At 39.1% G+C, this 16,388-nt stretch overlaps 1 protein-coding gene across 2 annotated transcripts in view; it reads left to right on the top strand.

Moving 5' to 3' along the window:
• The window catches only part of shc3 (SHC (Src homology 2 domain containing) transforming protein 3), a 138,272-nt gene extending 123,502 nt beyond the window's left edge, over positions 1 to 14,770 (top strand). For both annotated transcript variants that reach the window (XM_059969895.1, XM_059969894.1), the window contains exons 11-12: positions 8,576 to 8,871; positions 12,931 to 14,770. In XM_059969895.1, coding sequence (XP_059825878.1) covers positions 8,576 to 8,871; positions 12,931 to 13,059 — 425 coding nt within the window. In that variant the 3' untranslated portion in view covers positions 13,060 to 14,770. The remainder of the gene's footprint in view (positions 1 to 8,575; positions 8,872 to 12,930) is intronic.
• Positions 14,771 to 16,388: the final 1,618 nt, after the last annotated feature.

Below are 16,388 nucleotides of genomic sequence, written 5' to 3'. Positions count from 1 at the left end.
AACAAAAAAGGTGCAATTTTGTCCTGGATGACATTGCGTTTGGGTGGCAGGGTAGAGATATGTCTTTACCAATGGAGGTGTTAGGTGCTTCTTCCCTCACTTAGCCTGCAGGTTGCCCTTGGGCAAGGTGTAGCACCTGTTTAGCACCAACCCACCCCGATCAGGGTCATGAAAAGCCATGGGAGCAGGTGGTAGATGGTCATGTGAGCAGCTGGTGCATATCACAAGTCCTAGTTATGCGATCATTGACCCCTGTCAGTCTTCAAAGAGTTTTGATAATGGCTGGGATCACTCGTATTTAAAGACACTGCTCAAAAGAAGGCAATGGTGAACCACTTCTGTAGAAAAGTTTTGCCAAGAACAATCGTCGTCCGTCCACACCATCTGACAGAGCACATAATGAACGACAATGATGACGATAATGTTAAGTTTCAGTGTCGTTGGAGCTGTATATCCAGACTCTTAAAGGTTGTTGCATCACACTCATTTGTTTCTTGTTAATTGTGGAAAGGCTTTGGTGTGTCAAAATATGTGACTCACTGCAAATCCCCAGTCTCTGACCTATTCTTGTCGGCAGAGTACTGGAACAGTTAGGATAGAAGTGTAGTGTTGAATACCACAGCTGGAATATTGTCTGGTCATGTAGTCTCTCTGTCACAGCAAATAAGCTAAATTGGCTGAAGACTGATTTCTATAATGGTGAGGATATTAGTAGGAAGCCGAGTTAAGTCATCCAGTCATTACTTCTGAATGAACAATGAACAATGATTGTGAATGCTTCAACCTTATTTATAACTCTTGGATGCTGGGCTCTGCCATTATTGAAGATGGGGTGTTCCAGCTAGCTGTTTGATTTTCTACCAAGATTCACAACTAGATTGGTAGGACTCCAGAAGTTTGATCCACTGGTTGCAAGATCACTTAAGTCTCCCTGCTGCATGCTCCTTCTTATGGCGTAGTAGATTACCTAGGATCCACAAGCAGGATTCCACTGGGGCAAAGGGCAAATCTGTAGTGCTCTGAAAGTGGGAACGACAGTGGTGAAGAAGGCTTACTTCATGCTTGCCATCATTGCTCATGGCATTGCGTATAAATGTCAGGGAGTTGCGTTGCATCAGTATGGAATTTTGATTAGAACTCACTTGGAGTTATGTTTGCAGTTCTAGTCACTGCATTACAGGAAGGATGCAAGGGCTTTGGAGAGGGTGAGGCTTATCAGATGGTGGCAGGAGTATAGAGTGTTAGCTACAAGGAGAAGATGAACAAACTTGGATTAATATCCCTGGAGCATCAGAACCCAATACAAGTTTACAATATTATGGTTAAATAAGGTATGTGTTCTATTTCCCAGGGTGAAAATGTCAGATGGTAGAGGACATAGCTTTGAAGTGAAAGGGAGAAAGTTTAAAGGAGATGTGTGAGGCAGGTATTTTTACATAGAAAGTGGTGGTCCCTGGAACACACTGCTAGGCTAGGTAGTGGTGTTTAAGGTCATTTTAGACAAGCACATGAAAATGCAGGGAATGAACGGATAGGAACAGTGTGCAGGCAGAAGGGAGTAGTTTAATGTGGGATCGTGCTTAGCATAGACATTGTGGACTGAAAGGTCAGTTCCTGTGTTGTATGTTTAACGTAGTCTCTTGCTCCCCACATAGCAGTGTCCAGTTGATTATTAAATGATTGTACATTTCTTTTAGTGGAAATTTACTCAGGGAACTGATTACTCATTCCATGAAATCATCTTTAAAGTTATCTTTTACTGGTTCGTTCTTGTATTGTTTATTCTCATCCACTCAAGTTTTTTTTCTTAAATTTCACCATTTTGCCCATTTTCAGCGTCATTGAGGTGTGAGTGACAACAGATTGCTCATCTCCTTTTCCATTGACTTTAAGAATCCATCACACTCTACAAGGCTGGAATCCCACATAGGCTGGACTTGAAAGAGATGAATAGTGTCCTTTGCAAATTTGATATTCATCCCTATAACGCCTGGTATTAATGAGCATTTGGATATTAATGAAAGACATTAATAAATAATATACATTTTTATAGCAGGATTGGACTGTTTGCATTAATTTATTGAACTCAACATTACAGCTAGGTCATCATGGGATTTGAAGTGATATGCTGAAGATTACTATCATAACCACTGGACTGCTACAGCTTTCCACATGTTATAAAAATTCTGAATCTGTTCCTCATGCCCAGAACAAAATTTTCATTTATATCGGTCAAAATATTCACTTTGAAACCATTTTTAAAAGAAGTCTCAAAAAATGTTTTGGGCCAAGACTCTTCATCAGGACTTGAAAGGGAGGGAACAGAGTCCAGAATAAAAGATGGGGCGAGAGGGAAGATGATAGATGAGACCAGGCAAGGGGGATGTATGGCAGTGGGGAGGGGGATGTTATAAGAAGCTGTGAGGTGATAGGTGGCAGAGATAAAGAGCTGGAAAAGAAGGCATCTGATAGGAGACGACAGTAGACATGGAGTAAAGGGAAGGAGCCAGGGAACCCGAGTGAGAATATAGGCAGGTCATGTGAGTGGGTGAGGGGAAGAGAAGGAATGGGAGGGCCACCAGAATGAGGAAAACAAAGGAGGAGACAGAATCAGAGGGAAGTAGTTACTGGAAGTTAGAGAAATCAATGTTCTTGCTATCAGGTTGGAGACTACCTGGACAGAATATGAGATGTTGCTCCTCCAAACTGAGTTTGGCCTCATCATAGCAGTAGAGGAGGCCATGGACAGACATGTTGGTGAGGGAACTGGAATTTAAATGGGTGGCCACTGGGAGATCCTGGATATTGAGCTGGATAGATCAAAGGTGCTCAATAAAGCAGTCCCCCATCAGCTTTCACCGATGTAAAGAGCCTGCATCAGTTGCAATAAATGACCCGAACAGACTTTCAGGTGAAACGTCATCTCACTTGGAAGGACTGTTTATGGCTGTGAATGGTGATGAGGGCAGGGAGGGGGTGAGTGTTGGGTGTAGGTGCAGCTATAGCACTTAGCACGGTTGTAGGGATATGGGCCAGGAGGGGGATCAATTTCTGTGGAAGCTGAGAATGGAGGAAGTTGCAGAAAATGATATATTGGATGTGGATGCCACATCCTGTGTCCCCTTGGACATTCTGACCACGCTCATCCCTGCTTACAGGCAAATGTTGAAAATGATGTTAGCCCATTAACAATGTTGTAAAAATATAGTCTGATAAAGCCACAGAAATGATAATAGACTGCTTTGATTCCACAGATTGGAACTTTTTTAGGACTAGTTCTGGCGGCATTGACAAATATACTGCCACAGTTACCTCCCATATCAGCTTTTGTGAAGATGCCATTATTCCCACAAAAGCAATCACAAGCTTCAGCAATTATAAACCTCGGTTCAACGCAGACCTGAGTTGCATCTGGAGATGGAGGTGGCCTTCAGGGCGGGTGGCAAAGGAAAGTTCGAAAAAGGGCACGTACAAGCTGAAGAGGGCAAATCAGAGCTCCCTAATACCAATTCAGTAAAACTGGAAAACCACTTTCTTGCAAACGATTGTCCTTCAGTCTGGAAAAGCCTTCAGACTATTATCAACTGCAAAAAGAAAGCAGATATATGTCTGCTCTCCACCCACTCAGCATCAATAACTCTACAGTTAGTACCATTTGAACATTCAGATTCCTGGGCATCAGTATTTCATAGGATATCTTATAGAAGATCCTTATTTCCCTTCATTGATAAAAAAGCTAGAGTGTCTTAGACTTTTGCACAGGACTGTAGTAATTTTATGTATTGCACTTTACTACTGCCACAAAAGAAAACAAATTTCATGACATATGTGAGTGATGATAAACCTGATTCTGATATGAATCTCTGTTGTGATCTGAGAGTGGGAAGGGGGCAGGGGGAGGAGAATCATGGTTGGGAGACGGGGAAGGGAGAGCACAGGAAGAACCAGTGAAATGTTCTGTAATTATAGTTGTCTGGAAGCAAATTACCTTGCCTGTTGTCTCAGGGCTGGGTGTGTCTACAACCGCACCACCGAAGCCCCTCCCCCACTGCTAGCACCCCTCCTCTGTCTCTCAAACCTCACTCCTCCGGCTGCACAACACCCTCACCATTCCCAACATCCTTTGATCCCACCAGATTGACAAACTTGCTCTTCACTCCACGTTGACCAATACAGTACTGTGCAAACGTGTTAGGCACCCTTGCTGTATATACATGCCTAAGACTTTTTCACAGTCGTGTGCTTCTTCCAGTTGGTAAAATTCCATCTTCCGCAGAACACGCTGGTGCAGTTCAACACTGCCATCATTGAAAGCATCCTCACACCAGCCATTACTATCTAATTGAGTGCAGCATCATCTCACAATATACAACAACTATAGCAGAAAAGGCCATCGGCTACAGTCTACCATCACTATAGCATTTGCATGTGTCCAAGTCAAAGAAGCAGGTGGGAAAAGCCATTGTGGACGTTGCCACTCTGTAAACTGCCTTGTCCAAACTCTCTCTTCTGGAAAGCATTATAGGGTTATTAAAACAAAAACTTCACACCCCTGTTTCTTCCTGCAGGCATTTAATCTGATCAGCCATTCCAGTAAGCCCAACATTTCCCTCTATCTATTACCCCTGTCACTGTAAAAACTTTAAACCAATTTTTATAATGTTTACTTTGTAAATACTTGCTGGTATTTATGTATTTAATCACATTTTATTCCATATTCATCCTTTAACCTCTAACGTTCTTAGTTTTTTAATTTGTAATTATTTTCTTTTTTCTTTATAATTGTTGAATGTTTTGTTTCAAATCATGCCCTGACCAGGACATCACAGAAAATAGCGAACTGAGTGAATATACACTCAGTGGCTTCTTCATTAGATACCTCATGTACCTAACGAAGTGGTCACTGAATGCTTGTTCTTGGTTTTCTGTTGCTGCAACGCATCCACTTCCAGGTTCAATGTGTTGTACATTCAGTGCTCTTCTCCACACCACTTTTGTCACATCTGGTTATTTGAGTTACTGTCACTTTTAACCAGTCTGGCTATTCTCCACTGACCTCTCACAGTAACAAGATGCTTTCGCCCACAGAACTGTTTTTCACACTATTCTCTGAAAACTTTGGAGACTGTTGTGTGCAATCATCCCAGGAGATTGGCAGTTTCTGAGATACTCAAACCACCCCATCTGGCAACCGCACTCATTTCACGGTCAATGTCACTTAGATCACATTTTTTCCCCTTCTGCTATTGGTTCTGAACAACAGCTGAACCTCTTGACCGTGTCTGCATGCTTTTATGCATTGAGTTGCTACCATGTGATTGAATGATTAGATACTTGCATTAACAGCTATACAGGTTTACTTAAAAACAAGTGACCACTGTGTGTATATGGTGAATAAAGTTGATCCTTGATCCTCATAGGGTGATAGGTGTTAATGTTGTGGGAAAAAATCTCAGGAGCAGCAGACAGAATAGATCAGGCCGACTCAGAGATTTGTTTCAGACTAGAGGGTTTTATTACATGATATCATGGAGAGCCCAGACTCTGAAAGTGGAGTTCTGAGACTCTGCTCAACAATGGATTACACTCTTATTTATACCCCAGGCATACGTGACAAGAAGCATTTAAATCTGAAAAAGGAGGGAACTTCAACAACAACATGTTAGAATAGTGAAGTTGCAGTATATGTCCTCGAGTGGTTAAACATTTTCTTAAGTGTTAGTTCTCAGGACAGTATATCAGGCTTTCACAAGTACAGACACGTGATGATTCTTAGAACATGGAAGCACAGACATAGTTATGTTCCCATCCCGTCTACAAAGCACATTTCAGTTACTGATGCACCATCAATAACTCACTCTGAGACGTAAAGGCGAGATATCGGCTTTTATTGACTGGAAGAAGGAACCAGCAGTGAGTGACCACCATCCTACATCTTGGAGACTGAGAGGCCGGGCTCAGGCCTCAATCACCTTTATACAGGGGTCAGTGGGAGGAGCCACAGGAGCAGTCAGCAGGGGGCATGTCCAGACAGGCATATGTAGTTCACCACAGCTACACAGTGTACATTTGTCGCAGATAGGCGATTACACACTTTGAACTCACATACTAGAAGAAGGTCATCAACCCCTTAACATTTGTCACAATGTCTTACTACTTTTCTTCCACAGTTCTCCTTCTTCCATTTCCAACAGTTTAGATGCACCTAGGCATATTACTGCCCTCCGCAGGATGTGTAATAGTTACAGAGTTTCAAGAAACCCAGATTCTTGAGTATACACTAGTCGCACGTAGAAGCAGAGTAATAAACTTTTCAATCAGATGGTGGTTCTCTTGGTGGCCAAACAAAGATTTAACAGAAAAACAAAATACATTTAAGTCAGACAGCCTCTTGAACATTATGCTTCTCTCAATTTTATATTGATTACAACTCAGGAAAACATGCTGAACTGTCTCTGGACCACCACCGTCACATAATCCAGTAGGATGTGTTCCTATTATCTGTAAGTAATAGTTTAGCCCGCAGTGCCCCAACCTAAGTCTTGTTAATTTCACAATATCGCTACGATTTAAAGAGTAACAGTCCGAGACCTTTTTAACTAGTTAGTTCTTCCATGGTTAATTATTGTGTGATCTTTCTTTCCACTTAGTGGGTGGCATCTCTGTTCTACCTGAAGGACTTATTAGAGATAATGGCAATCACAAGTAGGTAGCGTCTGTGCCAGGTATGAGGTTGGACACAGGGCTAAATTTGATTTGACAGAAGGCCCAAACATCTGATGATGATGTCTTACTTAACTATTGTGATGTCTTACTTACCTACTGTTGATGAACTGTGGGAGCCAAGTGAGTGCTCTACTCAATAGTTCTGAGATTGAAGAATAGTTGGCTACTGCTATATATGTCAGTAGGTGGAAAGTCAGGGTTGGGGCGGGAGTGTGAACAGTGAGAGGATACATTCCTAAACCTACATTTGCAGCTATTTTCCTATTCTTTTTCTTCTGTCTGTGTTTTGCAAATACCAGTTCAACGTAAGTGCTGCCTTTAGTAGCTTCTCTATTATACTGATTGATGAAATTGACCAGCATTACGTTTATCAGCTCAGTCCATTAAACACTGTTTTCTTAGCTGGTGCCCAGCATTGATAAATGCTAGTTTAATGGCGGAAGTGAATTAAAGAGAAACAACAAGCATCGCAAAAACTCTAGTAATGTGTTAATCCTGAATAACTATTCAATTGTTCTTAGCTCTACTAGTTGCTTCCATCTTCCTCTTTCCCATTTGTCAAACCACAATGTCAAAAGTACAAAGTTTTTTTAAGAACAGGAAGAATATCAGGAGGACAAGTAGTTCAAGCAATATAAGTTCTCTTATAAAGTGCTTACGGATTCCATTACATATTTTTCTGTTTTCTTTTAGTTCCTACACACCTTTGTGGGACAAAGCACGGTGAGAAGCGTGTAGTTTTGTTCATGATTAAAGTTATGCTTTCATCAGTTGCTGTTCATGTCAACAATCAGACGTTGAATAGCTCTTATAAAAAGCTAAGTGATAATAACCACATTTTTCATCTTAGTAATAGTGATTGGGAGAAAAGTATGGACTAAGTCACCGGATATAACTGCCCTGCCAGTTTGCAAAATGATGCCAAGAGAATTTTGCATCTACAAAGAAAAGTAGACAGAACAATAGTTTGGAAACTCATTCAAATGGCATAGAATTTTTCACTTCCACACTGGAATGTCCACCAGCATCTTTGTGCTCTGAAGGTGAACAAACTCAGAGCCTTCCAGTTCAAAGGAGAGAACCATTCCAGCTGAGGTGTGACCCATTCAAATTTGATTGCTGGTAATACTGAGTGAGAATTACACCTAAGTCAGACACTAAAGTACAATAGTTCGCACTGATACACCATAGACAAAGGTATTGCACGTACTTTGTAAGAATTACTGAGGTTACATCCGGTAATGAAATTTAATGTACTGTATAAATGTTAGAATATGTCCTTAGAAGAAATACCAATTAGAGAAATCTTCATGAATGCAGTTTAATGCCATTGCAAGTATTATTTATTATTATTCCTCCTTGCGCCGTGTGGTGCATCAGGCAGCAACCTTGCCATTTCTTTAGCATTTTTTAAAATTTTTACAAGGACAAGTTGCGAACTCAATGCCCAAACTGCATGGGTGGTAAACGTACAAGGAGCTGGCCAGATTTGAATCTGTGACTACTCACCTTGAAGTCCAGTGCTGATGCCACTATACAGCCGGCCAGCAATTACTATTAGCCAAAATAATTTCTGCACATTGTGGATCTTTTCATTTACAGAGAAGCTGGATGAAAGGCCTCTGGAATACGTCTCATTTTAAAACATGCTCTTAACTTTCATTACAAAAACAATCAAATCTGTTCTACTTTACCTGCCTATCTTCCGTATGGTTGTTGTGCTTTTGTTCATCAGTTGCAAATTGTCCTTGAAAATGTGAGAAAATGCACATTGATGGAGGAAAGATGGCCAACAGATAACCTAATGGTATGTTGCTTTCTTTTTTCCACTTCATTCCACTTTAACCAGAACCATTTGAAGATGCCTTGAAGCATCAAACTTGTGAGCAGTTCTCAAACAAATCTTCACCTGTTCCAAGCGACAATCCTCACTTATCTAGGACAATCATAGATGTAATGAAGGAAAGCCTTGAAGAAGAACCATGGTATCATAGAGAAATGAGCAGAAAGGACGCGGAGCAGCTCCTGTCAACTGACGGTGATTTTCTTGTTAGGAAAAGTACAACCAATCCTGGATCCTATGTATTAACTGGCATGCATAATGGGCAAGCTAAACATCTTCTCCTGGTAGACCCCGAGGGAATTGTAAGTACTTCTATTAAACTTATATGAGATTAATGCTGTTATATCCTCACGTATTGGAGCAAGTAATTTTGTTCCATTTACTCAGAATATCCTTCTGGAGAATATTTATGATAAAGTAATGTAGAGGTGTTGAAAACTTATTGATCACTGATAGTAATAAATCCAATCCATAGGCAGTATACTTGATAGTGGTGAGACGGTTTGTTAACACGGATCATGTGTTGCAGTCTGTGTTGGTATCTAACAGATGAACTGGACAGCTGCATTGTTACAGGCATCAAAAAGCTCAGCTAATGTGGAGAGCAAAGATTGCAATAGAGGGGCAGTGGGCAGCAGCTGTATAATGTGTTGCAGTTTTCTTGGCTATCCGTCTTTGACTGAAGAAATTAAAAAAAAGGCCCTTGCTTGAATTCAGTAACACATCAGCAAAAACAGTAACCATAAGACCGTAAGACATGGGAGCAGAATTAGGCCTTTCAGCCCATCGAGTCTGCTCCACCATTCAATCATGGCGGATCCTTTTTCCCCGTTCTCAGCCCCACTCCCCGGCCTTCTCCCTGTAACCTTTGACGCTGTGTCCAATGCAGAAACTATTAAGCACTGCCTTAAATGCACACAATGACCTAGTCTCCACAGCTGCCTGTGACAACAAATTCCACAAATTTACCACCCTCTGGCTAAAGTAATTTCTCCACATCTCTGTTTTAAATGGATGCCCCTCTATCCTGAGGCTGTGCCCTCTTGTCCTAGACTCCCCCACCGTGGAAAACATCTTTTCCACATCTACTCTGTCTAGGCCTTTCAACATTCAAAAGGTTTCAATGAGATCCCCTTTCATCCTTCTGAATTCCAGAGAGTACAGACTCAGAGCCATCAAACGTTCCTCATATGATAACCCTTTCATTCCTGGAACATTTCTTGTGAACCTCCTCTGGACCCTTTCCAATGCCAGCACATCTTTTCTTAGATGAGGAGCCCAAAACTGTTCACAATACTCCAGGTGAGGCCTCACCAGTTCCTTATAAAACCTCAGCATCACATCTCTGCTCTTGTATTTTAGACCTCTTGAAATGAATGCTAACATTGCATTTGCCTTCCTCAACCTGCAAGTTAGCCTTTCAGGGTGTTTTCCACAAGAACTCCCAAGACCCTTTGCATCTCAGACTTTTGGATTTTCTCCCTGTTTAGAAAATAGTCTGTACATTTATTTCTACTACCAAAGTCCATGACCATGCATTTTCCAACATTGTATTTCATTTGCCACTTTCTTGCCCATTCACCCAATCTGCACAAGTCCTTCTGCAACCTACCTGCTCCTTCACCAATCCTTGTATCATCTGCAAACTTGGCAACAAAGCCTTCCATTGCATCATCTAAATCATTGACATACAGCATAAAAAGAAGCAGTCCCAAGCTAACCCCTGTGAAACACCACTGGTCACTGGCAGCCAACCAGAAAAGGATCCTTTTATTCCCACTTGCTGCCTCCTACCAACCATGCCAGCAACTTTCTTTACTACCATGGGCTCTTAACTTGATAAGTAGCCTCCTGTGTGACGCCTTGTGGGAACATTGAAGTACAGGAAATTACTGTGTCACATATTGAATGACATATCATTTATAGGGTTTGATACCTCAATGAATATTATTTCTTCCATTTTCTCTTTCATCTGTGTTATAAGAACAACCATATACTTCAGCACATAACTACCAAACTCAAAGCACCTTCCAGTCAAGATTTTCTGCAATGATATCACCTTTTTTCTATGAAATGTGCATTTGTAAATAATTCATTGTAAATAGTTAGTTCTTATAATGATAAGATTTGATGGATACCTCTCCAATATTCATCTTGCCTGAATATTACACAACAGTGACCACAGTTCTAAAACTATTCCCTTGGCTTCAAAGTACTTTGGGATTTTAAGGTGAGAAATGTTCTTCCTAAATATAAGCCAATTTCACTTTATTAGACAGTCTATTTTAGTCTTTTATGTCTTCTATTTTCTGATAAATTATTTTATTATTTCATTCCCTTTCCTTATTTAAGATTGCCTTTAACCACCTTTGTCTCAATAGATTTCCTCCCACAGAACCAACTAATGTTTTGGGAGATTGAGATCTCTTTCAACCATAGTGATATTCCCGGATGGTTTTATGCATGCTTTACATAATTTATGATGTGGTCTTTAGTCCTGTTCAACAATCTCAATAAATAAATTGGTATAAAAATAAAGAGGACTTACAACATCTGAATTTTATAAACAAACTCATTCAAAGTTTCATTGTCCAAATTCTCATTCACATTAAATCCCACTTAGACAGTACTCAACCTCACTAAGAAACATTCATTCCATATTATATCAACTTTGGGAATCATTTCTTTCTCCATAGACTCCTCCTTGTAGAAGCTTCACTTGTTCTTGTGTCTGCTTTGATTCCAGCCCTTTCTACGTCTTCTGGCTTGCTGTTGATGTAAGATTCTACTTTCATCCTGAAACTCCCTTCCCCTCCTTCTACATTCCTTTTGAAGTCTTTTACATTGGTCATCTTTGCAAAGTTAAGCTTAGGTCATATTTCAGAAGTCACTTACCATGTCTTGGCTTTCATTTTAGTCAGGCACTATAATAGTGCAGGTCATTATTGCTAGATACCTCTGGGAGATCTGACAATTTCCCTTTTTATTTCATGACATTTTCTCCAGGACAATGACTAAATGCCAGTATTGAATATTTATGTTACAACCAATCTCACAATTGGCTGAATTTCCAGCTTTGATGAGAACATAAAATTGACAATATAGAATCAAATACACATCGTGCACCTGTCTGAATTTTCTTTTCATTAACTTGAATGGAAATGGTTTCTGCCCGGTAGTTTAATGAGCAGACAATCTGATGTTGCCTTTTTAACTTATGCTCCTCATATAAGTTGGACATTCCAATAAATGGATACATTTCAAGCCGGTAGCTTTAAGCTTTATCTACATTTAACACATTTCTAATAACTTACACAGACTAATTATTCACTTGAATGCAAGCCATTGTGATAAGGGTTTTATTCTGATCATTACTGGGATGTGTTGTTCTGAAATGAATGGTGACAAAATGGCTCTTTAACTCTGCTTTTGCTGCTCAGCTTATTTTTAAGGCTTGTTCTCAAGGATATTATAGTATGAAGCATTAAAGGTATTCATTGCCTGGTTATAATGTTCTTAGCATGAAATAAAGTTGACAACACTTTAGTTCCTAGAATATATGCTTTCACAAGGCAAAACTACTTGTTTAGGCAGAACTAATTGTCTTATTCTTCCAAAAAAAATTGAAATAAAGATTACCCAGAGAAATTGAACTGCTGTACCGGAGTAAGAGAGACAGTCTTATGAGGTTAAATTAAATTAAATTATATTGTTGTACAACATATCAGACATGTTCAACATTAGGCTCCAATGTAACCGGTCAGGAGTTACTTGATTCCAGCAATAGATATCAAGTGGAAGCTATTCCCTGAGGTCTCTTGTATCTTGGTTAACATAAAATCTGACCTTACTGAAATTTTAAAGCAATATTGTTTCAAAAATCATCATTGTAGTTATTCTAAATCTTAAATAAAACTGTTGGTACAGCTATAAATTTCACCATGGCTATGATTTCTCCACTTGTTCCAGGACTCAATAAAATACAAGCACGAGTAGGCCTCCTGGCCTCTCACCCCCACCCTGCTATTCAATACGATACTGGCTGATTTACCACAGGCCTCAACTCATTCCCCTAGTTCTCAATCTCCCTGATCTATCAAAATATTATCTATCTCTACTTCAAATGATAAGTTAGCTTTCACAACTCTTTGGGTAAAGAAATCCACCCTCATGAAGAAAAGAGTTTGCATATCAATAGCATAACTGCTCGGACCATTGCATGCAGCATAAGTAAAAGTTTATTTTCTCAAAAACTTTAAACTGAACTAACAATAAAATCATAAACATTTGAATTCAAGTAGGAAGCTATTTTTCCACTTTAGGAAATGCACTAAAATTTTTATATTTGTATGTTTTTAAAGGTTCGGACAAAAGATCATATATTTGAAAGCATTAGCCATCTTATCTACCATCATCGTGACAACAATTTACCTATAGTCTCATCTGGGAGTGAACTATGTCTGAAGCAATCGGTTGAAAGAAAGCAATGATTGCTAGAGCAGGTCATGTGATTTTAATAATCTTGTGGAAAGTCTTATTTTCTAGCTATTAATTAGTGGAAAAAAAAGAAGAGATCTCTAGATCTTGTGATAACTGTTTGATTTGTGTGAAATGATGTTGTCTGGTTCAGAGGAAATGGGTGTTTTACTTGAATTCTTACTACAAAAGAGTGGATTGGACAAAAAGATGTTGTGAAGGTGTTTTATGTTTCAACTTGAACCAATAAATTTCTAAGAGATATCAAATCATTTATAATTGTATAGATAAAATGCTGATATCTTGCAGTCATGAAGCAGAAAATATATTTTATGATTTTTTTTCCTGATCTATTCAAAGGAACATTTTACTAAAGAAGCACAATATTTAAACTGTTTAAAGGAAGACAATTAACTGAGATGACTTTAATTACAGCTACTATTTTAAGGAACTACAGTCTTTTAGAAAAATAATCCAAAAATTATTTGTTGATGAACCTGAAATTGATGATGTAGTTTATTTTGTCTTTACAAATTGTAAGTGAAATCTTATTTATGTTGTATTTATGTGATCATGTTAAATGACTGCGGTGTTTTTATCTGAATCACTGATTGACATGAGAACCATAATAACAAAGTGTCTGCTGCTGAATCGTGGTTATTACATGGGTTTTTCACTTTGAATGGTTCTCATTTACTTGCAGACCATTTTAATTCTTTTGAGGCACCAAATGCTTTTGCACAGAGACAGAACTGATATTGGTATGAAACCATCACAGTGTATATTTTAAATACAGCTGACGAAAAATGATTCTATTGTTACCATTTTATTGATGAGGCAGTTTATCTGGCATATTGTGTGAGCGTATGCTGGTAACAAGCTGAATTCTCAGAGATTTGAACAATCAGAATTTACCAGAATATGGTTGTTATTTAAAAACAATTCTTGAATTTGTATAATTACTTTGTTCTGTGAATTGAATGACTAGCTATGTTACAGTTTTTCTCATGATCGTGAATTGTAGGTAACAGAATATTTTGATGTAATAGATGCCAAACAACTTTCAAGATAATTGCTTAGCAGCATATCGTACTAGCTTATTAAAGGTTACATAAAATATGCACAAAGCCTGCGGTAGATTAGTTCTTTATTTAAATCAATTGGAAGTTTAAAACTTTAAGAGAAGTGCTTAAACTAGTGGTTGTTATTGGTTGAGATGGCTTTTCTTCTGATATTACTATACCAAATAAACAGCTATCAATCGTGGACACTCTGACAAGTAGAAATGAAGAAATCATTAACTAATTTTAACTACTTTTCTCAACTTCATAGAAAACTGTCATCAAGCTTAGCACAAACATGAAATTAATGCACAGTATCTGGCAAATGTACAAGATGTCATCATATTTAACTCTTTAAACACTAGTATTGTGCTAACAGCGCAGAGTTCATTTTTATTCAGCAGACTGAAGGTTAATACAACAATTTTAAAATGCAAAGCAGTTGCTGAAGTTAAGAGAATTCTTTTTTCACAGATACAGTCAGGCAACACTGAACTTCTAGCTGTGCTATGAAAAATGTGCCTTTTGATCAGATAGTAATGCGTATCTCAGAGGCTGCTGTTTTGAATTTAAATGAATTGCAACATTTTTTCACGAACTATGTTTACATTTGTATCTGTTGATTATTACAAAAATTGTATGACTGTTGGCAATAAAACAACAATAATGTGGTTAATTTGTTTTTCTTTATAAAACCATAGTGAAATAAAACTTCATCAATATTCTTTCCAGAAAATATTAGTATTAGTAATGAAATTATACCAAAAATATGGCCTTGGAGTTATAACAATAAAATAAGTAATAAAAGTCTAAAATAACACTAAGGGCGGCTGGAATTGTAGAGCATGTATTTTATCCCCTGTCTTTTGCAGTATTTGGCCACAAAATTCAGCTGCATATTTAGCACTGGTGGCAATTTGTGTCCAGTTTGGCACATGTGTGGTCAGATCAGCCATGATCTTATTAAATGGCAGAGAAGGATTGACGGGCCAGATGGCCTTCTCCTGCTCCTATTTCTTAGCTTTTAATACACACATTAGTGAAGTGAGTCCTACCACCCCACCCCACCCCTCCACATCATATTGTGCACGTGATACTGGAAAGGACAAAACAGGATGCTGGTGCCATCAATTAGTATATGACACTATGTTGGTCTTCCAGTTGCCAAACTGGATTTCAAAGAGGTGGCCAATTGCATGTATTCAATAACAGTGCAGGCACCTGTTTTTAGCAGCAAGGGTAATCCTTAAATACGGGCATTTTCTGGGATAATCAACAACCTGCAGGTTAATTTTATTTATTTTTATGGGCTATTAATTCAAAAGAAGTATTGTCAGTATACCAGATTTCTTTAGAGTCTGTAAAGTTGACAGGGTGTGCTTTGCCAGAGGTTCAAGGGGATTGCGTTGAATCTCAACTGATGCCACAAATGGTATCAATGTCAGTTTGTAGAGTAGCTATTGAGAAGAATGAGGAGATGACATGATCCAGGACAAGATGCAAGAGAAGCGAGAAGGAAGAGGAGAGGAGAAAGTCCAAATCTATCATGAGCTTGCTAAAAGCAGTTTATTTGTTCTCTTTTCGCAGCAGTCGAGGCTAGTAGCAAGACGACCATCAGCAAGGATACTGATGGAATAGCACTGATAGGGGTCACAGAACAACATAGCAGCAAAATTAGGCTATTCAGCCCATCTAATCCATTGTACCATTTCATCATGGTTGATCCCGGAACCAATTCAATGCCATACACCTGCCCTCTCGCCATACCTCTTGATGCCCTGACCAATCAGGAATCTATCAACTTCCACTTTAAATATATCCACAGACTTGATCTCCACTGCAGTCTGTGGCAGAGCATTCCACAGATTCACTACTCTCTGGCTAAAAAAAAAATCCTCCTTACTTCAGTTCGAAAAGGTCACCCCTCCATTTTGAGGCTGTGCCCTCTAGTTCTGGATACCCTCATTAGAGGAATCATCCTCACCATATCTATGCCATCTAGTCCTTTCGATATTCGGTAGAGTTCAATGAGATCCTCACGCATTCTTCTAAATTACAGTGAGTACAGGCCCAAGACTGTCAAACGCTCCTCATATGTTAACCCCTCATTCCTGGAATCATCCTCGTGAGCCTCCTCTGGACTCTCTTCAATAATAATCCTTTCTGAGATAAGGGGCCCAAAACTGTCGACAATACTCAAGTGTGGCCTGACTAGTGTCTTATAAAGCTTCAGCATTATCTCTTTGTTTTATATTCCATTCCCCTTGAAGTGAATGCCGACA

Source organism: Hypanus sabinus, chromosome 5 (genome assembly GCF_030144855.1).
Source record: "Hypanus sabinus isolate sHypSab1 chromosome 5, sHypSab1.hap1, whole genome shotgun sequence".
In the NCBI taxonomy this organism is placed as follows: Eukaryota; Metazoa; Chordata; class Chondrichthyes; order Myliobatiformes; family Dasyatidae; genus Hypanus; species Hypanus sabinus.
Note: the sequence above shows the minus strand (reverse complement) of the source record. Positions and strands in the feature narration are given on the sequence as shown.